Source organism: Crinia signifera, chromosome 1 (genome assembly GCF_055691185.1).
Source record: "Crinia signifera chromosome 1, ASM5569118v1, whole genome shotgun sequence".
NCBI lineage: Eukaryota > Metazoa > Chordata > Amphibia > Anura > Myobatrachidae > Crinia > Crinia signifera.
The window spans coordinates 343,393,189-343,418,061 of NC_139217.1; the positions used below are offsets into that span (position 1 = coordinate 343,393,189).

A 24,873-nucleotide genomic window follows, 5' to 3' on the forward strand; every position below is an offset into this window, starting at 1 on the left:
GTTCCACTCCTCTCAGTCCAGCTCTGCTCCAACTAATCTCATAGTTATCATTTCTTGCTGCTCTGTAAGATAGGATACCACTGTTTGTCAAGACAAGACCCATTATTTGTATAGATTGGCCCAATTCAGCACCTGCTGAGCCTCAAAACTAGTGTGTAACAAAGACAAAAATCACAACAGAAAGGTTTCATCGTACCGTTCTATAAATGTGCTCGGAGAGAATCCTGTAAATCCTAGGGGAAGATCTGAACAGAGCAATACAGTACATTAAAATACAAGAATAAAGAAACCGTTTCCTACTATCAGTGCTGACAAAGTTTTCCTTTTCATTTAGCATATGCTGTAAAAACATTACTTAGATCCTAATATTCAGCATGTCAACCTTCACAATTTTGACACTGGCAGAATCTGAATATGGTCAGAAAGTTGATATTGTGAATATCGAACGACAATGGGCCTGATTTGGACCCTTTTGTAACCCTGCAGATTATCAAACGACCGTAGATGCACATGGATCATAGTGCGCATGTGTGAGCCGTCCATGCAAACTAAGTCAGTGATAGATTATCATCGCTGGCTGTTCGCAACTTGATTGACAGGTGGCCAGCATTTGTTGGCGTAACACGGGTGTTTTCTGGGGGTGCCCCAGAAAACACAGGTGGCTTCTGGCGGTTTTCCAGAAGGCCTTTGCAGCGCTGAGTAAGTCTAGGGCGAACTCCATTAGATGGGGAATGATTGCACATGGATTTCCCCCTATGTGCATGGCTGCGAACACATTTGCAGGAGTGAACAGGGGTAGGGGTGAACTCTGGCAGGGTGGGTTTACCTGATCGCTGGGCTCCAAAGATTTGCAGCCCATCGATCAGGTCTGAATCAGGACCAGGCACAATGTAATAGGGTGTGAGAATCAGATTGTGATTTGGCTTATTTTTCCATGTACATAATTGCCAAAAATAGTAAAACTCTCCCAAAATCCCACTTTCTGATTCTCACATCCTATTACATTTGGCCCCCAAATGTTAGGGTTAGACCAAGGCTTAGCCTGCTTTTAAGGTTATGGGTAAATTTATGGGTAGTGTTACAAGACCTGTCAACATTTACAGACTGTCAACTTTCATGTCTAGATTATGTCAGTGTCAGCATTATGAATCTCGACATTTAACATGTCAACATTCTGACCATGTTAACATTCATAATCTTAACATTCAGACGATCTGAATGTACCACATACTTCTTATACCACACCCAGGGCCAGATTCTCTAAGCTTCAAAAGTGATAAAATGGAGAGTGATAAACAGCCAGCCAATTAGCTCCTGTCTGACATTTTTCAAACACAGCCTGTGACATGGCAGGTAAGAGCTGATTGGCTGGCTGTTTATCGCTCTCCATTTCATCACTTTTGAAGTTTAGTGCGTCTGGCCCTATGTCTGAAAAATGATGGTTAGGGCCTGATTGGATGGATAATTTTATCTGTCTACTTTATCATTCTGCAAGGCTTAGAAAATATACCCCCGAGTTACCTGAATTATGGAACATTAGTGGCTCATCTCTTTCATGTTTTGTTCATGGCTGTTTATCACTCTCCATTTGATCACTTTTGAAGCTTAAAGAATCTAGCCCCCAATCTGAATTTAAAAAAAATAGAGCCAATAAACTATCATTTTAGTTTAGATAATGATAGCTCTATGTTTTTATTGGTCTATATTGGTAACACCACTGCAAACATGTGCACCAATTTTCTAAAACAAATCAATTATGTCTTGCACAATGGGCAAACAAAGACGGTTTCTGTGAGGGGGTTTGCCAAAATGCAAAAAAAAATTAAATAAATGTAAAAATGTAAAAAAAAAATCCATAGACAGTTCTGAAATTTCTTATTTAAATATCATCATTGCTAAACAAAGTATTTAGATAGATAGATAGATAGATAGATAGATAGATAGATAGATAGATAGATAGATAGATATGACTTACAATTTAATCACTTTATATTTAATAAATGCGGGGTAAAGAGAAGTGGAGTTGTTGTTCATAGCATCCAGATTCTAGATATTATATTATAAAATGTGCCAGATAAATATTAATTAGAATGTGATTGGTTGCTGTGGGTAACATCTCCCTTACTGTAAACGTACACTTTAGTAAATATACCCACAGGTGGCAATATAGGGATACAAAAGCTTGAAGAGCATTACAATTGTTTAATGTGTCCTCCATTATGGTCAACAGCAGTTCTCATTTCAAAAACATTTTCTATAGAGAGCATAACATGTCAGGTGGAATAGCAGTACATGATCTCATGCTGTATTTCAGATATGCCAGCTATGACATAATTACTGATACATCTGGTTCTTCATAGAACCCACAAACAAAAGTTCCATGGGGTGGGATCCAGTCTTCAGATTGACTAAGGTATATGAAAACAGAATCTGGCAGTGCCTGATTAACCAACAGGCTGATGAGGCTGCAGCCTAGGGTGCCAGGACTGGGGGGAAGGGGATCTTGCAGGCGTTGGCTGAAAGATAAAATGAAGGCCTAATTTATTCCCTGCTTGTTAGCTATTACCCCTCCCGATGTACTGTGGGGGTAAAGTTCTTAAGGTGACTGTCAGATGGCTGTGCCAAAGTAACTTTCTGATGGAACATTATTTAATGTACATTGTACAATGCCAGCTGGGCAGCCTAAAGCGAAGTCTCCATCACACCCCGCAAGCATTAGATCATACATGCCAGTTGTATAAACTTTGTTAGATGCATATGGGCAGTATGAAGGGCGAGTCCCTTAGCACCCATACATGTGTGTTTAGCAACATTACAAAGAATCTGATGACCAATTCTTCAATAAAGTGGTGCTTTTGCAATTGTAGTGCTCATCGGGGGATTTGTGTAGCCACACTGTGACATTTTGTAATCTAATACTATATTTGATGTAAGATTTGTGTCCCAGTAACCTACAGTGCAAGCAACAGTACGTTTAATAGGTATAATAAATGGTTATGCTTTGCAATACAGTTAAGTGTTATTTATGTAGAATGAGCAACATCTTGTTTGTAAATTTTGATTTTGTTCTAGAAGTCTCCAGAAATGACTCTTGTTCAGACCTACCTGAAATTCAGAATGGATGGAAGACCACATCTCACACAGATCTCGTCCGAGGAGCCAAAATTACTTACCAGTGTGATCCAGGATATGACATTGTGGGGAGTGAAACCTTAACTTGCCAATGGGATCTCAGTTGGAGCAGCGACCCACCGTTTTGTGAAAAAAGTAAGGCCCAGAGAGTTTTATTACTCCAGTCGAGGTTGTTCCATGGCCTTCTTGAATCTTCTGCAGTTCTTCAGAAATCACATTCTTTTTATTTCAATTATCACCTTCAGAATACCATTGTTTTTGTGCTTTTCTTAAGCATACATTTACATTTTTGAAGGTTGAAGTTGGTAAATGTAAGGATAAATCACTGATGTGCTAAAAACATCCATGATAAAATTTACATTATTGACCAATTTTTGCGAAAGTTGCACATACTGTATCATTATTTTCTTGTGTCAGGCATTAACTGCATAATGTTGAGTTCACGACATAAGATTTGGTGGCGATAGCTGGGGGGCTATTTAATAATGGCTTTGTGGTGTTTCTATAGCTTTCATTGCATGGGGCCTTATTCAGAGTGGACGCAAATGTAATTGCAAGTTTGTGACTGGAGTTGAGTACATAGGCCAATCAGCAATGCTGCCAGCTTCACCTTGTATGTACCAGGATCAGATGCACTAGGAAGATGACAGTTGGTTGGTTGGGCATTACTGTAAGTCCAAAATATACTAAAATCACAGCTCACAATACATATACATTACAGATATTGGCATATTGCAGATTATAACTGCCCAACAGCATGTGAAACGCTAACAGAACAAGATTCAAATATCATTTCGATGGGACAATCCCCCAAAGAAGTCTTTAATGTGGTGGCATTTTACTATTAAAGTACAGTTGCCGAAGTTTAACTCCTTTTTGTATTAATTGGTGTGTTTTAGTCATTTTGGTCCAATAAGATGCAGTCTGCAGTCATCATCATAATCAGTTCATTACTTGCACAAGGGTTTCAGTACCCACTGGCATCCCAGACAAGCAACTTTTTTTATTATGGATGGAATTTGTTTCAATACGCCCAAGCCAATACTTTACTGTATTTTGACCACATTTACATGCTCCCTCCATTCCAACCATTTTCATTATAAGGTGTTGCAAGTCCAACTTGCATGTAGAAAAAGACACGCACTGCGCAAACACACAAGTTGCGAGTCTTATGTCTAAGTCCGGATAAGGCCCATAATGTCAGTAAAGTTGATATTCTTTGTCTATCTGATCAAGTAAATTACAATGTACAATTGACCACTGCTTACTGCAGCTTTTGTTTTTACTAAAAGACATTTAAGCCAACCATTGAAATAAAATTCCATTTCAGCCTATTTATAAAGCATCAGTGTCTCTTTAACGGCGCTTTCTGAAACCACTTTTAACACTGAAGATTTTTGCTTGCTCAGACTTATATATTTCTATAAAGAAACTACTGTTATTGAAGGGTTGTAAACAGATACATAAGCGAATAGAGAAAAGTTTAAACTAGAATTTTAAAGAATATCCAATCAGGTAGTTCTTTATTCTTTCATATCTCATATAATATATGTATACATTTGTTGATTTGTTTTCTTGTAAACAATAAGACTTTTTTTTCTTGACCAATATTTTGCTGACAATAGTATTTTAGTGTTTTTTTTATTGTTGTAAACAGCAATAACATTTCATCTTATATTACACTTTTTTGATTAGTAATAAACAGTGCCCCGTTACACATGAAAGCAGCCTTTTTGTCTGCTGAACAAGTATAGACTGCTGCCTATCAATCACCACAAGCAAGTGATAGTAATGCCATGGTACCATTTCCCGTTCTGTCATGGAGCAGTTTCAGTACCCAGATTGACTTCTGTATTTGGTTTGTTTCTATTGTAACTGCATTTGCTGGCTCTTGGCTTAAGCCAAACCGAGTGCACAGTAAAACCAGAGGTATACTTATAGAGAAATGCATAATTTATCCTTTAACTTTAATATTGATTAAATTATATCAGTGGGATGTGCTAGTTCCTAGTAAAGTGATGCATGTTCATATTAATTTAAGGAGTCTCTACTGTGTGTATGGAAGAAGCACCTTTTAGCAGTCATTAAATGTTACAGTTGTTTTACATTGAATTAGAAAAATTCCTCGGAAATGGTTTGCTCCTATTGTCTGCCATACACATTTATTCCATCATCATTTCAGGTTGACAGATGACAACCAAGTGCTAGTGACATATTTGACATATTTGAATTGTGTTGTGTGGCACAGTTAGATGTTTTGGGCATTAGCAACATCTAAAACGGTTTCCGAAAACATCAAATTTGCTACTCTTGATAAGCAACAGTAGATGATCTACAGTGCTCATATCTGTGATGAAGGAGTAATGAAAAGCACAAGGCTAAATACACCTGTCATAGACTAAATTAATGTATAGGTTTGAAGCAAAAGCAAAAGTATGTGGTAAACGGGGAAATTAAAGTGAAAGTGTGAAAAGGATAAAGAGATCGTTTTATCACTAAAACAGGAAAGAAAACTGCCGTGGATGGTATATAGACAAAATAAATACATAGATATGGTATATTTACTTGTGAAATGTAACTCATAATTTAATTAGAACTCGTAATTAACATTATTATTTGTAGGTCATCCATTTAGATTTAAATATGTAGATGACTAACAGAATGCCATAATTTAGTGATAAAGGACAATGGCATCTGGATCAGACTTTTTATAGAATCTGGTCTAAGGGTCAATGTTAGTGCACTGTAGGGAACTATCAAGACAATATTGAGGTCATTATACATATAAAGACATACATATTTAACAAATTGTTTACTCCTAAAACTGATTTATATTTAACTATGGCCAGTGCTAACATCAAAAATGGCAGGAATAACTTAAATCATAGTTTGCAAACTTATTGCAATTATGAAACAAAATAAAAGTGGATTTGGCAGGCTAAACATTGATTTCTTAATGAAGATATTGTTGTGTGTTACAATTCATACAATTGTTAAAAACAAAGTATTTTAGTTTAATGAGTACAAAAATAATCCTCAAACTATCTTAATAGACATGAAAATTTAAATTAAAGCCTCACTTCAATCAAAAATGTGTACTTAATCTCTGGCAGAGAATTGGATGCTATTTGGTTATCTGCTGCCATTTCTTCTTTGGGTTGTTTCTTCAGGTATCTATTAAATATTGAGAATTCTTTAGATTTTCCACAGTGTCATGTGCTTACCATGGCAATCATAGTCCCATGGCATATAATGTAGTGGGCAGAGAGGCTTTGGAAAGTTGCTCTGAGCTCTATTTCCACTGTGAAATCCTCCCTTTCTTTCTGCCCCCTCTGCTATCATATTATATGCTGATATTTGTGAGTTTGTGTGTCTGGGTCCAGTAGTCATGCTTATTTTCTCTCCATTGAGACATTGTAAAGTAGATAATAATAATAAGAAGGAGAATGAAATGCATGCCTAAAAGTTTCTTTACTTGTTATTTAAAGGGAGCAAATGTATGTTGAATGGCTGATTAACTTTATAATTTCATACTAAAATAAATTACTTACAGTTAATGAAAGCAGCAGAGAAATTAGACTTGAAACTTTATAACTGAAGATAATTTGAATTAATATGCCTTCGCTGACCCATATAATCTGTTTTCCTATAATAATTTTGTGTTCTGCATATAGAAGATTGGACCACAGACATCATTTGACCATTTTATTAAACACTTCAGCCCTCTTGCCATATTATAAGACATTGCATGAGAGAGACGGTACTAACCTAGCCCATGATTTGATTCACCAGGACCGACATTTCATCATCAGCTGATGTTGTCATAAATATCATCTTCAACTCGGAACCCTGCAAAATGATAATATAATATTGTTTTGTGTTGTGAATACAAAACTGGACTTGAAATCTTATAACTGACGTTCTGAATGTTCTATATAACGTACTTACATGTAAAGTGATTGTGTACCATGGATTATGAAGACCTGGAGTTCAGCATCTTTGAACGCAGCAGGTGGATTGGCAAAACCCAACAGTTACTTCATTTGTATAGATTCATTATTGAGTCTTCTTGAATATCATGGGACTTCTGTAAATACCTTTTGGAATCAATTGTTTATTGAACTGTTTTGTATTTGTACCTGTGAAAGTGTTTCCTCCTATTATATTTTTACTTGATACCTATTATCTATTTCTTTACTGGTTTATATATTATGTGAATGGTGACAGATGATCTAAAGTTACATGTAACTTCTTCAAAAACAATAAAAAAAAGCTAAAGAGTAATATTGATCTGTGATTCTTATGAACTTTACTGAGAACATGTAACAAAATAGAGGATATGACACATTTGCCACAGGTTATACCCTTTGATTCCTCCATCTTTGCCCCAAATAGCAACTATCATTGTATCCTACCTTAATATAATTCTCATTACTTAACCATGTTTTGAAGTCATTCATAGCTATGAAAAGATATTTAGACATTTTTATGTTGGTTTTTCTCTTATGAACAGGATGATACTCCATACTCCCCAGTACATACTCCTGGTGATATTAAAATCAGGCGTTTCCCATCGCTTAGCCATCAGAGTGCAATGTGGACACAATCTGCACACAAACCATTAAAGGCTGTCAGTCTAAGTTTTTTTAAAGTCAGATCTGTTTTGTCGGAAACGGCAGTAGATTGTCGAATTCACGGCCATTTTTCGACAATCCCACGGCCATTTTCGCTGATCCTCTGACTTTCTGACGCTCGACAGTCAGAACATTGAATTGCAACTGTCGAGCTACTGTCAGATCAGACGAAAATGGCCAGGAATTCCAACTTTCAGGACGTTCTGACAGTCATAATCCTGGAATGAATACCCCCTTAAATTACTTGGGTATAAATTAACCAGTCAAGTCCAATACAAGTACTATACAGTCATACATATAAAATACAGTTACTTTCCGTTTCCCCTTGGATCTCTCTGCTACAGGTATGCGGGCTGGGATTGCTAATTGTCTATTTTTCTGGCACTAAATTACTATAAATATGATTCTTTTTTTAAGTTTGCCTGATGAAAAGAATTAAATGTTTTCATAGCAAATATAAATGTTATTCAGTATTGAGAAGCCCGGGGTTAATCAGTTCCCATGGAATACAAATTCTTCTGAGTCAACCTGTTTAATTCTAACGATACAAGTAATTTATAATGTCATCCATATCATTTCATTTCTGGCTGCCAGGCAGGAAAATAATTGGTATTAACCTGATACCTTTTTTTAATTAAATTACATATATCACTCCAAGAGGCATATAATACATAATTCAGAATCTGAAATATCTTAGTTATACAGTATATACACTGGTATACATAGCTGATACAAACTGTAAACTATTGGACAGTAATGAACTGCAACTTCATGCTTGATGCTTGCGTAAACACTCTGGTGCCATTGTCACCTTGACTGCAATTATTATATCCTGGCACCCAAGGTCAAGATTTTTGCATTTGAAGCACCCATTTCTCAAATGTTTTATATATATATATATATATATATATATATATATATATATATATATATACATATAGAAATTTGAAAGGAGGGCACTCACCAATTCGCAGATAAAATTTCTTATTTATTCAATTCATTAAAATATTGAACCTCAAACAGTCGTCAACGTTTCGGTCCGCATTTCAGACCTTCTTCAAGACTGACAGTATAGCAGCAAGAGATCATACTCCAACAGAGACATACTCATGTTGGAGTATGATCTCTTGCTGCTATACTGTCAGTCTTGAAGAAGGTCTGAAATGCGGACCGAAACGTTGACGACTGTTTGAGGTTCAATATTTTAATGAATTGAATAAATAAGAAATTTTATCTGCGAATTGGTGAGTGCCCTCCTTTCAAATTTCTATATTGTGGACTGGTGCCTTGGAGTGAGCACTACCGGGATGAACCAGTGAATTGTGTGCGGATTCATATGCATATATATATATACATATATATATATATACACATATATATATATATATATATATATATATATACACATATATATATATATATATATATATATATATATATATATATATATATATATATATATATGGGCCAAGAGTCAGTTCTAAACATTTTAATCTGTTTAATTAATTTAAGAGTCCTGTACAATCCATTTTGTACAGTTGGTATGTGATAGAGGTTTTAACATTCATGGGGAGTAGAAGAAAGAGAGGTGAAACAAAATGTCAACAAGGTTCATGACAATCCTTTTGGAACGTTCTTAAATATAATATAAATAAAACACACTCATCCATGACTCATATCGTAGTCACAGTACAGTTTATTACATTTTTTATACTGCCCTGAATGTGTATTAAGTCTCTGTAAAGTTGATGGTCATATAAAGACATAAACTCATGAACCAAAGATCTTTATACTTCTTGCAGATCTCCAAGTTGATGTGTGTAATTCTGGCTACAGATACTGCAAGATGCTAAATCTACAGTATATAGCAAAGCAATAATAATGTTAATATATGCAGTGACTATTATAATATGTACTGGAAGCTAAAGTTGACCTTTTGTCTGTACACGGTAGGAGTAACCATCCATTTTGAGTGCTAAGTTAATATCATTTCATGAAACTGCCCCTTATGAATGCTGTAGGAAGTAATGCGATCACAACATAGTGCCTCCGTCATGTAGCTGCTTTCGGGTGACTACTCAGCTGCTTCCGTAAGCATATTGGCTAGCTCACAAAATGGCCACCACCTGTTTGAATCATTAAGGTTCTCAAGAAATGTATTTATGTTGTCCACACATGTCTATTAATGCTCAGCAAGTTGCTTATTATACAATTTTTTGTGACTCATTTCACAGTCAATTTATATAGTTTACTTGTTAATATTGATCTGCGTCTCCTTTCTCTCTCTTTGTGTTGCAGTCATGTACTGCACAGATCCTGGGGAGATGGAACACTCCACTCGTCTTATTTCAGACCCGGTCCTCCTGGTGGGAACCACTATCCAGTATACATGCAATACAGGCTTTGTGCTTGAAGGAAGTTCTTTGCTCACATGTTACAGCCGGGAGACAGGGACCCCTATTTGGACATCAAGAATCCCACACTGTGTTTGTAAGTCAATCAAATCATGTCTTACGTGGTACTCAGTGTGACCATTTACCTACCGTAAGCCACAGAATTCCAATAATTTCCAAGTGCGCATTGATGCATCACAGTATTGGGGCATGTCTTTGGCAGGGAAGACTACAGTATATTTGGGCTCTGCTGGAAACAAGCAGTGGCAGCTGCAGACCCTGGATTGTATCACTGACCATGTAGTGGAGAGTCCACTTAGCACATAAAAACATGTGATTTTAGAGATAGATAGATAGATAGATAGATAGATAGATAGATAGATAGATAGATAGATATTATTATTATATTATATATTCTATTCTCATTGGCTGACTAAATCACGGGGATCCCGGGCATCCCTAATTCTGTGTTAACTTGCTGGGGTCCTGTAATAATTTTTACTGATGGAGTCCCAGAGCAAAATAGTTCTGGTGTAGGGTATAATGGGTCAGTATTTTAGGGTAGGGTATAGAGGGGCCAGTGATATAATCTATGGTATAGAGAGATCTGGGATGTAGTGTGGGGTATAGAGGGGTCAGTGACGTAGTGTAGGGTATAGAAGTGTGAGTGATATAGCGTATGATAAAGAGATCAGGGATGTAGTACAAGGTATAGAGAGGTCAAGGATGTAGTGTAGGGTATAGAGAGATCAGGGATGCAGTACAAGGTATAGAGAGGTCAAGGATGTAGTGAAGGGTATAGAGAGATCAGGGATGCAGTACAAGGTATAGAGAGATCAAGGATGTAGTGTAGGGTATAGAGAGATCAGGGATGCAGTACAAGGTATAGAGAGATCATGGATGTAGTACAAGGTATAGAGAGGTCAAGGATGTAGTGTAGGGAATGGAGAGATTAGTGATGTAATGGTGGTTATAGAGGGGTCAGTGGTGTAGTGTAGGGTATAGAGGGGTCAGTGATATAGTGTAGGGTATAGTGAGGTCAATGATACAGTACAGGGTACAGAGGGGTGAGTGATAATGTATAGGGCATAGAGGGGTCAGAGTTATTGTACAGGGTGTCGAGGGGTCAGGGGTGTAGTGGTGGGTATAGAGGAGTCAATGATGTACAGTAGTATAGGGTATGGAGGGGTCAGTGATGTAGTGTATGGTACAGAGCAAGGGTAACCAAACCTGTCCTCATGATCTGCCAACAGTGCAGGCAACCTGTGGCTCTATAAAATGTGTCAGTTAGGAATGAATGCAGAATATTTGAAAATGTGACAGTTAGTAATGACTACACCTCTGCATCAGCTAGATGATTTGGAAAACGTGGACCTTTGGTAGCTCTCGAGGACCAGCTTGGCCAGCCCTGGTATAGAGAGATCAGTGATGTAGTTCAAGGTATAGAGGAGTCAGTGATGTAGTGTAAGGTATAGAGGGGTTAGTGGTATAGTATGGGGTACAGAGGGGGTCAGAAGAATAGTGTAGGATATAGAGGGATCGGGGATGTAGTAGTGGGTATAGAAGAGTCAGTTAAAATACTAATCACTTTTGTAGGGAAGAGGGGGCTAAAATATTTATCTTGCCTCCGGGCAACTGGGATGAAGTTACACCACTGAGTGCATGTAAGAAATACTTCTTAAATCAGTTCAGCCATATTTAATAAATCTATACTAAATAGATGCAATTTACAAGGCAGTCCTGAGAATCAATGTCCCTCCTTCTCACTGTAGTGGCCAATAAGTGTGCTGCATTAAAGCCGCTTCAATTTGGCTAGGGGTAAAAAAACATTTTTCATTTAAAACCACACAATTCCTTGTTTCACTACTGAGTATAGCAGTATACCTCTACCATATTGCACATTTGGAACGCATTTTGCATCCCGAATATATACTGTGAGTAAAGGTTCTAAAAATTGCTGTTTTACATGTGTAATTGCTCTTGTATCAGGAAACATCTAATTCTAATAATTCTAATACTAATAGGAATACTGTATTGTTATGTCAAATACACTTGCAGAAACAATAGCATATAGTCTTGAAAATTTGCATTTCCTATTTCACACACACTATAATGCAATTAAGTAATAAATTATCATATAAACAAAATATCATCCATAGTACAGTGTCATAAAGTATTTGATTAGATTCATTTGCACGTTTCATATAGAATGTAAAGACTGTAGAAGCCAGCTTGTCTGGCTGAAAACAGCATAAACTCACCTGGCTATTGGCAGGAATCCTTAGCTCACACACTGGATCTGGGTCCGGGGGTTCGGCTTATCTTGATTGACGGGCCGGCTGATTTGAATGACGGTCCAGGATAGGCTGCTTGAGGTCAGAGGTGGAGATTGATGGGGTGATGTTCTTGCTTCCAGAAGATTCTGCCTCTTGCTTCAGGAAACGTTGGAGAGGACTGTTGAGTACAGAGAATTTCTTATATTCAATTGCTATTGACAATATATATCTTTTCCTCTATATCTCTTCTATAATTTCTTATTCTTTTCCTAGTCTTTAATAAACCTTTCTCTCTCTTCTAATTCCTTTCTGTCCTATTCTATATGTCTGCCAGGCCTAAAAGATCTGTGGGGGCTCCCACCAGATATGCTGGCAGTGTAGTTAGGCCCCGGAACAGGCCTCCCGTCCGCGGTGAGGAGAGGGGCTTATCCCCATCACCGTCGCGTGGAAGGGGGGCTGAGGCGGCTGCTGCAGCCCCCATAAATAAAACTCTTATAGTCGCTGTGGCTACGCCGCCCGCCCGCAGTACTCAAGCGGGTGGGCGGCGAGGAAGAGGCAGGGGGATGGAGCCGTCCGGCCGCGGTGCTCGGGCGGGCGGACGCAAGCGGGGTAGGCCGCACGTACCTGATTCGCCCGCCCGGGTAGTGCTAGCGGGCGGGCGGCAGAGGGGGAGAGCAGGGTATGCGCAGCGCAGGAGTGCGGATGCACCTCCTGCCGCGCGAGGCTCCGACGGCGGGCGGGGAGCTAGGACAGCTCCGGCGCGCGCAAGGGGGAGGGCAGCGGGGACGCAGGCAACGGAGCCTGCTTCCCTCGCTGCTACTTCAGCAGCCAGCCAGGTTACCAGGCGGAGCGCAGGCACTAGGCCTGACGCTGCCGCCTCACCAGTTGAAATAAGGGGTGCGGGGGCCGAGTGTCACTCCGGTCCCGCACCCTTAGTTAAAGATGGTAAAAAAGTTAAAAAAGGAAGGGCAGGGCGCCCTAGTTATAGTAAAGGTGGCCCCGTGCATATAAGCACTGAGGGTAATGGGAGGCAGGGAAGAGAGAACAGGGCTGATACGTACCACAGTGCAGACTGTGTTGCAGGCACTTCCATGCCCCTAGCGCCCTCTGCTGTAAGGAGAGAGAATGGCAGGAGGTCTCAGGGACAAAGAAAGAATATAAATGATAGAGCAGCGCCATCTGGTGGTATTGGTGATGTTAGCAACCCCAGGGGACAATTTATTGAAGATATGAGGCATAAGCTAACCGAAGCCGAATTCGCAATGTTTAAATCGGCCGTAGCTACGTGGCAGGACAATAGCGAGGATTCGGATGAATCCGTATCCTCAGGCGGTGAATCAGATGAAGTGGATTCGCAGAGCAGCGAATCCGGGGCGCAAGAGCAAGCCCCCTTCGCTGGTTCAAGCGAAGAAGGTGGGGTTAGTGAAGGGGACCAACAAAGTGGTTCAGAAATGAATCCGGTAGAAGGGGTTAAAAAATCTAACGCCAGATCTAGACGGACAGCGAGGAGAAGGTTGGTCGCGGAGAAGGCAAGGGAGACCAATATGGCGCCAGAAGGGGCCAGGACGCAACCGGGTCGCTCATATGCGGACGCGGTTGCAGGGAGAAACACAGAAGGTAACACCGTGTCATTAGACACATCGGCGCTTACAGCTATATGCGCAGCGGTAGTGTCGGCAGTGGCTCCTCTGTTAACCACCGGGACAGGTGGGCAGGGGGAAACTGCCCCTTCGGCAACTTTGGAGTCAGTATCTGACCTCATAGCCAAAGCGATAGCTCCGTCTATTACTGCGGTGCGTGGGGGAAATGTCGTTTCCTCTGCTGAAAGGGTATCGCCGAATGTCCCAACTGTGATGGGGGTTGTTAACGAACCTCTATCGACAGGTCAAGATTCCGCGAAACAAGCCATGGAAGGACATTCGTCAAGTCGAGGAGGAAGTGAACGTAGAAGAAGGAGGGCGGCATCATCTGATACTGGTGAGTCCACGAACGATCCTGACTGGTCAGAGGATGATAATGCAGGGTCTAGCAGTGGGGGGTCAGAGGATTCATCGGTAGAGAAGAAAGCTAAGCGGAAAAGATCTGCAAAGTCTCGTAAGAGACGGCGCAGAAATGAAACCTCTGATTCCTCATTGGCATCGACGTCTTCCGAGGATAAGTCATCTTCGGACGGCGTCGCGAGGAGACGAAGGCGGAAAAGGCGTAGAGAATATAGGTCCCATAGCTCAGGATCCTCTAACGTATCGGTCGAGTCCGATGCGGTGCAATGCGCAAACACAGCTGTTAAGCGGGGTTTGCGTCCTAGGGCTAGGGATAGGATCAGAAAAGGGCGCTATGTAGATATCTTTGCTTTAACAAGCAAAGATAGGCGGGCCCTCCTAGCCGCAAGGAAGAAAGGACCCGCTAGCGAGGATGCTTTTCGTACCTATAATAATTGGGTGAGAGGCATACTTATTTTTGCGGCCTGTTATTTAGAGACACATCCAGATGAATATGTGAACCTGGTGAGATACCAGTTCCTTATTCATAAACTCTACACCTCTTACGTCGGACCCGGATGGCGGGTCTATGACGAAGAGTTTAGGAGGAAGCAGCATGGCCGGGAGGTGTACGATTTTGGTAAAAAAGACGTAGAGTTATACGGAGAGGTTGCCGAATCAGCTACACCTATTAGGGCTCCAGAAAATAAGGGGTGGGTAAGGCAGTATGGGAATAGGCCTTACAATAATATTAATAAGGGAAGTAATACGAAGCATGGCCATGGTAGGTGCTACTCATTTAATAATGGGCAATGCAGCCTGGGAAATCGGTGTCGTTTTCGGCACCTTTGTATCCACACGTCCAATCAAGGATTGCACTAAACCACCAACTGGAGGGGGAGGTGGGGCTCAGTCCACGACAAAACAAAGCCGCGGTCCAGCGGCACCTGTCGTTGGATAGAGCCCCAACTCCAATAATATTGGTCGGGATGTTGCCATGGCTGGAACGGTATCCGGACAAAGATGGAGCAAGATTTTTGCAGTCCGGATTTTCAGAAGGTTTTCAATTACCTGTTTCCGCTCCAATTAGTACGGGAAGTAAGGGAAACTTACGCTCCGCCATGAAACATCCCGACATAATATCACAAAAAGTTGAAGCCGAGGTAAAACTAGGTCGCATGGCAGGCCCGTTTTCAACACCACCATTTGAGGGACTAATTTTGTCCCCTATTGGGGTGGTTCCCAAAAAAGTTAAAGGGAAGTTCAGGCTGATTTAGCATCTTTCTTGTCCTAGAGGGTCGTCTGTCAATGACGCCATCGATGACGATTTATGCACAGTTAATTATTGTTTATTTGAGGATGCTATGGACATCATTCGAAAAATTGGTCCTGGTGCCCTCATGTGCAAATTGGATGTTGAATCAGCTTTTAGACTATTACCTTTGCATAAGAACGCATTTCAGTACATGGGATTTAAATTGAATGGGGGTTTTTACATAGACAAATGTTTGCCCATGGGTTGCTCCATTTCATGTGCTTATTTTGAGCGCTTTAGCACATTTTTGCAGTGGTGCTTGCAGGAAGTGTCGGGAGTTGACAGCATTACTCATTATTTGGATGACTTTCTTTTAGTGGGTCCTCCAAGTTCTGACCTGTGCCTTAGGTTACTAGAAGCAGCGCTTGATTTATTTAGAGATTTTGGGGTTCCCGTGGCAGGGGAAAAAACCGAGGGACCCACTACTGATTTGGTGTACCTCGGAATCGAAATTGATTCCGAACTAGGTCTGTGTAAGCTTCCTCTAGATAAAGTACGCCGGTTACATGACGAAATACGTTATGCCATCGCGGCTGCTAAGTTAACACTTAGACAGGCTCAATCTTTATTGGGCCTGTTTAATTTCGCATGTAGAGTTATACCCATGGGCAAAATATTTTGTAGAAAACTTCAGCGAGCGACTGTCGGGATTCGCAAACCCCACCATTTTCTACGTCTATCTTCAGAAATGAAGAGGGATTTGAAAGTGTGGGAAATGTTTCTGGATAATTTCAAGCTCCAGCCGTTGCAAATGCGGAGTTGGAATTATATACAGATGCTGCAGGATCTTCTGGATTCGGCGCATTTTATGCGGGACGTTGGTGCGCAGAGGCATGGCCCGAATCTTGGGCTCGAGACGGCATGACCAAGAATATGCTATTATTGGAAATATTTCCAATAATGGTCGCCTTAGAGCTCTGGGGCGCAGAACTGGGAAACAGGGAGGTTGTTTTTTGGTGCGATAACCTAGGGGTGGTCCAATCCATTACACAACTAAGGTCAACCTCTCTCCCAGTTTTGCGTATTTTAGCACGGATGGTGATGATATGCTTGGCGAACAACATTACGTTGCGAGCCAAGCACGTCCCAGGCGTTCTCAATGAAGTAGCGGATGCATTGTCCCGTTTCGAATGGGTGAGATTCAGGCAACTTGTGCCTTTAGCCCAGAAGTATGGTGAACAATGTCCAACTTTTTTATGGCAGGTGCCGCTGGAGGGGTAGAGGAGCTGGCCCTGCGGTCGCTAGCGCCAGCTACATTTAGAGCTTATCTGGCCTCATGGGAGCGCTGGAGCGAGTTCATGCGTGAACAGGGTGGCACAGGTAAGAGCTCCAAGCGGCTTATTAATGCCTATGTATGGAACCTGTACACAGAGGGTAAGTCCAGAAGTTTTGTTGGACGCTCTCTGGCAGGTATATCATTCTTTTTGCGTCTTGGTGGGAAGAGAGACATCACCAAGTCTTTCATGCTTTCCAGGATGCTAAAGGGAGGGGCCTGAGCCAGGCCGGTTTTGCCCGACAGGCGACGGCCGATTGATGCCGGCCTGTTGCGTCGAATCTCGAGGTCCCTAAGAGTAATTGGCTCAAACGATTACGAGGTTCGGCTTTTCAGGCTGGCCTTTGCCATGGCTTTCCATGGGGCGTTCAGAGTAGGCGAACTGGTGTCCGCAACCAGGGCATCTCCCTCGCCTATGCTGTTCGGCCATGTCGACGTGCACCACGACGGTTTATGGTGCAAGATACAGCGCTCAAAGACCGATGTAGCGGGCAGGGGGCAGTGGGTCCATTTGGGTCGGAGTGGCGACCGCCGGATCTGTCCGGTGGCGGCGGCTCTGGCTTACGTGGAGTTGCGGCCACAATTGCCCGGGGCCTGGCTGATGCACATTGACGGGTCCCCTCTTACTAACTTCCAGTTTAGGTCGGTTTTCAGGCGCTGTATATTGCATCAGGGTCTTTCTCCAGCCGACTTTGGGACACACTCTTTCCGTATCGGCGCCGCTTCGGCAGCCGCTGCGGCGGGTTGGTCTCAGGTCGACATACGAGCACTCGGAAGATGGCGGTCTGGTGCATTTAAGCGATACATCAGGCCGACATAGTCCAGTGAGCCCATTTGAGGAGTAGCCGCTCGCCCAAACACGCTTTAGTGTTTGAGGGGCCTTGAGGAATTTTTTGTGTTATCACCAGTCTTAAATTAGGCTCTAGCCAACTGGTGGAAGATTTGTGTTTTTTGCCTCAAGTCAAATCGGGTGACCCCGCCCCCCCCCTTTTCCCATAGAGTGAGAAGCAACAGGTATGATTATACATAATTTAAGTGGGTCAAATAATCAATTAGTTTTAAATAGATCACCCAAATCACAGTCCTATTAGTTATCAACAATTTAATATAGAACTCCAAAATCACCTTTAAGGGAATCTCCCGGGCCCCCCTTTAAAATTTTGCCAGATGTTTGCCTTTATTTCAATTTTCTAACAGTATCTATCATTTCGACTTACAGGTCAACGCTTGGACACCTATATGATTTGGATGGTGGGGCATTCATTTATGTATTGGTTGTCCCTGTCCCAGGTAACCACGGATACGGAACGTTTCCTTGAAACGCGATTTATTCGTTGGCTGGGGCGTAGAGGTATGAGGTGGTCCGCGTTGAGGGGTCTTTTGTATGAGTCGGTTGGGTAATTTGGTTACCCACTTTTTGTCATCATTCACCTGGGGGGCAACGACCTAACGCAGAGTTCCGGTCTCAATAGACGAATTGAGATTAGGAATTTATTGCTGGATCTGAGCAGAGAATGGCGATTTTGCCGTTTCTTTTGGTCAGAGATTATACCTAGAAGGGTTTGGAGAGATGCACTCAATCCGGGTGCCATCGATTTGGTACGGAGGCGGATAAATTCTGTAGTCGGCAGGGCGATAGTATCGGAGGGCGGAGTGGTCGTCAGGCACAAGGCCATATCCTTTAGAGACGAGACCCTGTACAGGCCGGATGGGGTGCATCTCTCTATAGGCGGCATGGACTTGTTTTTTCAGAATTTGATAGACGCATTGAGAAGTTTAGAGGTTTAGTTGAGGGAAGTTTTGTCATTAGGGTGGTGGCGGGTCAGTTCAAGTTTGAACTGATATGGCGGAAAGAACGGTAGTTTAAATTAGAGCTGTATCTACACTTAGCTGGTGGTTGATGTCGAGATGTGGGCATCACCGATCCAGGTGGGCCCACATCTGGTCCTTAACGATCATCTACTTCGGATAGGGTAAATTGTTGCGGACATTTGTAAGTTAGGGCAGGTGGCCCAATTTATTGAGGACTCGGGCAGAGTGGTGAGCTCTGCCTTAAGTGATATTGCGAGGTCAGGGGCAGAAGCAGAAGGTCAACCCCCTGACCTTAAGGGCAATTGGCCCCCTTTTTGAAAAGTCCGCTTACAAATTGTGCCGTTGTCTTGGACGCTGGCAGGTGGCCGGTCCTTGGCAATTAAGGGCAGGAGACCCTTAGATCCGGAGTTTGTTATTTTTATTACTTTGTTATTTTCCAGCAATGTTATTTATCTTGCATGCCGTTCTTTGCCCGCCACCTTAGTTAGAGCAGGGACATAAATTTGAGTTAGATTCAAATAGGCCGCCCCTGCTCAAAATAAATAAGCCGTCCCCTTTAAGCCCATTCAGTTGTACGCGTCTTTATTTCTTAGATAAGTAGCGTGAGTGTGGATGAATGCCTATGTCTGTGTGGAGTTTAAGACTGTAGAAGCCAGCTTGTCTGGCTGAAAACAGCATAAACTCACCTGGCTATTGGCAGGAATCCTTAGCTCACACACTGGATCTGGGTCCGGGGGTTCGGCTTATCTTGATTGACGGGCCGGCTGATTTGAATGACGGTCCAGGATAGGCTGCTTGAGGTCAGAGGTGGAGATTGATGGGGTGATGTTCTTGCTTCCAGAAGATTCTGCCTCTTGCTTCACGAAACGTTGCCCTCCCTCCCGCCCCAATTGTTGGTTAGAATTCGTTTTGAGAAGTCGAGCGCATTTATTAGTTTAGTTGTTGTCGGCTTATTTTTGTCTTGGCGGAAAGAACGGTAGTTTAAATTAGAGCTGTATCTACACTTAGCTGGTGGTTGATGTCGAGATGTGGGCATCACCGATCCAGGTGGGCCCACATCTGGTCCTTAACGATCATCTACTTCGGATAGGGTAAATTGTTGCGGACATTTGTAAGTTAGGGCAGGTGGCCCAATTTATTGAGGACTCGGGCAGAGTGGTGAGCTCTGCCTTAAGTGATATTGCGAGGTCAGGGGCAGAAGCAGAAGGTCAACCCCCTGACCTTAAGGGCAATTGGCCCCCTTTTTGAAAAGTCCGCTTACAAATTGTGCCGTTGTCTTGGACGCTGGCAGGTGGCCGGTCCTTGGCAATTAAGGGCAGGAGACCCTTAGATCCGGAGTTTGTTATTTTTATTACTTTGTTATTTTCCAGCAATGTTATTTATCTTGCATGCCGTTCTTTGCCCGCCACCTTAGTTAGAGCAGGGACATAAATTTGAGTTAGATTCAAATAGGCCGCCCCTGCTCAAAATAAATAAGCCGTCCCCTTTAAGCCCATTCAGTTGTACGCGTCTTTATTTCTTAGATAAGTAGCGTGAGTGTGGATGAATGCCTATGTCTGTGTGGAGTTTATGAAATACAATCAGCTTACAATTCAATCATTTAACTTTTTCTAAATCCAACGGGAACGCTATCTTGTTCATAATATACTTCAGTGACATCATCTGGTCCCCGCACCATACATGCAGCTGTTGAGATATAGTCAAATTGAGCTTCCTGTACAAATGAAGGGGGTCATTAATGATGATCGTTCGTAGGATACACACTGTGCGATATTTTAAACAATGTCGTTCAGAAGGGCCAAAATCGGTAATATCGTTTAAAATGCTGCATAGTATATATGCACCTTTAGGAGCTAATTTACTAATTGAAAGTTCTATTGAATATGAGCTGTTGCCCTTAGCAACCCATTATAGTCTATCTACAGTATTATATTCTAGAAGGCCCTAAATAAATAAGAATTTGATTGGTTTCTATGTATATTCTTTAAACAAATGAATTGATTTTCCACAAGCCTGCGAGTGCCGCCATCTTTCTTCCAAGTATATATATATATATATATATATATATATATAGATAGATAGATAGATAGAGAGAGAGAGAGAGAGAGAGAGAGAGAGAGAGAGAGAGAGAGAGAGAGAGAGATAGATAGATAGATAGATAGATAGATAGATAGATAGATAGATAGAGATACAGAAGTACCAACACACTCGCCATTACCACTTCCCAGGATGGGGTGCATTGGCCCGTGACCACACACTCTAGTAAATACAAACACAGGGGGCCCAGCACTCACTACAACAAACTAACTCACCTTAACATTCAAATAATCAATTAAATAAATAATGGGGTTTTAGTTCTTGAATTGATCAATGCATTTAAGCTTGCAGCCCATCGCCAAGGGACCCCATTTCACTGCAAGTCATACACTAACAACTGGTTTTCATGGGAACCTGGCAACTGCTTGCACATCATAGCTAAAATGAACGTGTGTTTTTTTCCTGGGTTAAAGCTCAACTGCCAAGTACCTTATGGCTTTTAAAGGTGAGACAATCCCAAACACAGCACCTGAATTAGTATTAAAGGGGCAGCTGTCACAGGTTTCAGGTAAATTAGCTTATCTAGGGTGCATGAGAAAGCTATGATCACAGTAACAGAGGTTAATTAAAAATCAACCCAAATATATAGATACAGAAGTACCAACACACTCACCATTCCTAGGAATGGGGTGCAAACAGCACCCACTTCCCAGGATGGGGTGCAGTGGCCTCTGACCACACACGCTAGTAAATACAAACACAGGGGGCCCAGCACTCACTACAACAAACTAACTCATATGTATAATACTTTTTTAAATTAGTAGTAGTAGAGATATTGTTAGGAAAGAGAGAGGGAAGATTTGTTTTTTCTATTACCGCAAATTACTGAAAAGAGACAGAGGATGAGATCCTTCCTTTTGGAGGAGAATATGACTTCTCTGCATTAGGTTAACACATTATTTTAGTGAAATAAAAGGAGAGTTAATTTAGCACTGAGTTAAGAGTATAAAGCAGGTGGCATGTTGGATAAATGACTTCTCTTCCAGGAAGCTTAATTTCCTTATGTGAAACCCTATTAGTTACTGACTTTACAAATTAGCCTTTTTAATCTGTATTTTGTCAACTGTTACATTTCTAAGAAAATGTAACACATTTCTCAGGACGACAAGCTGTATGTATTATCACTTGGAACATTGCTGACTAATAATAATTAACATTTCCGTGCCCCTGCGATATCTCAGCTCAATGTCTTTAGGTGGGTAATGATAACAAGTGGAGAGGAGCCACATACAAGGAATGAGAAGCTACAGCAGCATAAACGAAAGGCTCTACTAATACAGCAACTACAAAACCATTACTGTATCATTTGTTTGAGTGATGCCTCGCTCAGCGTTATTAGCACTCTACGTGTAATGAGCTGGAGAATTAAATCACCTGTAACTTTTGCATTTGAAGCGATGATTTTCCTCTAAAATCATTATTACTAGTTGAGTTTACAAGATAAGGAAATATGCAGAGGCACATTACCATCACTTGTATTGCACATTTATGTAATGTTTTACTGAAGATTATGGGACTAATTGAGACTCAGCTGTAGTTTTGGGAAACTTTGCAAAACAGCAACTGCCGGCACAAGGCTGCGGGGTGGGGGGGGGGGATATTTGGGGGCAGCACAAGGCAAGGCCTCCCTTGAATAGTACCAGATGCTCATAGCTGCACAGCCTAGCTGCAAAGCAAGACACAGGTAAGCCATGTTTTGGGTCACAGCAGCTGCGTGTGATGTGTGCTAGATGTGTTAGTAGTGCTAGTTAAAATCAGGCATAGCAAATAATAATAATAGAAACACTAATAGCAGCACAGTAAAAGTATATTACCAACCATCAGTACATTAAAGAAAGAAATATGTAAAAAAATATATATTTTATAAAACAAATTATCAAATAATACAAATATACCCCAAGGAGAGAAAGTGAAACAATCATTTTAGTATAAACAATAGGTATATAACTCGCACCCTTTTATCAAATTCTAAAAAGTGTAACAGTTTGGAGCTTTCCCTCCATTAGATAACACTATCTTTAGATGGCATTTGTCCCTGCAGCCTTTAAATTACAGTATCGCCAGAAAAAAATTCCAGTTCCCTCCCTGACAGCCTTTGCTGTGCACTTGCATGACCCATAGCCACACAGGAATAGTAAAGATAGCTGCTGTGATAAGCAAGTGATGATCGAGGGTTTTATGAGACAAAGGGGGTTATTCAGATTCAATCGGTCCCCCCGTGCGTTCGTGGGACGATTGATTGCGACTGCTCATGCGCATAGGTTTTTATGCGCATGTGCAGGCACAGAAGTCCGTGGGGGGGGGGGGAGGGGGGTCTGGGCAATTTGCATATGGGAATGCCCAGCGCTTCATGGGCGTTCCCATGCAAATTGCCCAGTGATGTGGGTGCGGGAGGTGGGCAGCTGACGTCAGCGATTGTTAGCTGCCCGGCCTGTCCTCGCACAGGGTGCCCGCAGGTCTGAGACACCATAGAGGTGTGTCAGATCTGCAAGCGCTGAAGAAATCGTTCGATGGTCACCAACCATCAAATGATTTCTACCCTGCACCCAAGGCTACGGATGGATGATTATGCAAATCATCCATTCTCATGCCTGCAGGGGTTCAGGGGGCGGGCGGCCCTTGGTGGACTCGCAAGGCGGCAAAATTCACAGCCTTGTGAGTCAACCAGAATAAGGGCCAAAGTCATCACAGTGAGTGACATCCTCCTGTTGCATGACTTTAATGGTAAATTGACATGTTAATTTGCGACAACATATTGTAATTAACCAGGCTTTTTATTAATAGTCCCAATTATTGACTTGCATTGAGATGTCAGTAAAGGTTAATATCTATCATTTTGTAAATGTACATGCAGCAAATTAAAAAAATCATAAAGCACTAAACAACATTACCATATAATTCATTGATACATAGGATGTTCTTTTGCAAACATTACTTCTCTATTACACATTTGCTGTACAAGAAATCCAAACATAAGCAAACATACAATATCATAATTGTGCACACTATCATAAAAGATGTTAGCTGTGTGCTCAGTGCTGAGCTATACTGTATGAGTGCTGGCAGCCACTAATAATGAGAATAGGAGATGAGTTATTACTTTGTTTGGAGGTGACTAGCCAACATTCCGCCTCTGCCATATCAGCTGATCTTTTGAATGCATTGATTTCAGCTGTCACAATATATTTGCTGCATCAAAGAGATAGTGAAGAAATCAATGCCAGGACACACCTATATAATTGTATGCATGATCTTTGTCAAAGTGTCAACCAATGTAACTTTTCCTTTTGTCCTTTTTAATTTAATGCCTCACTTATTGAGTCCGTTTTAGGATTTCAAATTTATTGCAATTGTCTTGAGGTCTTTTACAAAAATAGTTGATATCATTTCAAACAAGAAACGATATCTCCATCTACTGACTATGGAAGGTATTCTTAGTAATGAAGAGGACTATGCAAAACATTACTTTGTCACATTTGGAAGACATCATGCTGCTGTAACTGGGTAGCAAATGCCTTAAAGTCAGTGAGTAATAAACAAAGATCAATTGTGATATGAAATTCAGAAACATATGTCACATGTGTCATTTCTTGTATTGCCTGCCATTCTTGTCATATTGGATATTAGCTTCTGTGAGGGCAAAGCAAACTGATATTTCTAAGCTCATCTGCTACTGTTGCCTTGGTTTCCTTTTCTGAAAAGGGGCACATTTATCGTGGGATCATGGTTTTAGCAATGAATAAATAATATACAAATAGTTGTCATTATCAAACCAAAATACAACACCAGTGATCATGATGAACTACTCCCCCAGAATGTCCTTTAAGCTCCCGTAAGGAGTAGAGTTTATGGAGCAAATTTACTAAAGCTTCTAAAAATGAAAAGAGGTGATCCTGTCTATCATTTCTCAATTGCATCCTACAAAATGATTTAGTCAATATACTCCCATGACGCCAGACAGA

At 41.4% G+C, this 24,873-nt stretch overlaps 1 protein-coding gene across 3 annotated transcripts in view; it reads left to right on the top strand.

Annotated features, from left to right (window-relative positions):
• Positions 1-24,873, top strand: part of SEZ6L (seizure related 6 homolog like) — a 351,778-nt gene that overhangs the window by 304,618 nt on the left and 22,287 nt on the right. For 2 of the 3 annotated variants that reach the window (XM_083146527.1, XM_083146535.1), the window contains 2 exons: positions 3,073-3,267; positions 10,065-10,256. In XM_083146527.1, coding sequence (XP_083002653.1) covers positions 3,073-3,267; positions 10,065-10,256 — 387 coding nt within the window. The remainder of the gene's footprint in view (positions 1-3,072; positions 3,268-10,064; positions 10,257-24,873) is intronic. The other variant, XM_083146544.1, reaches the window with a different exon arrangement.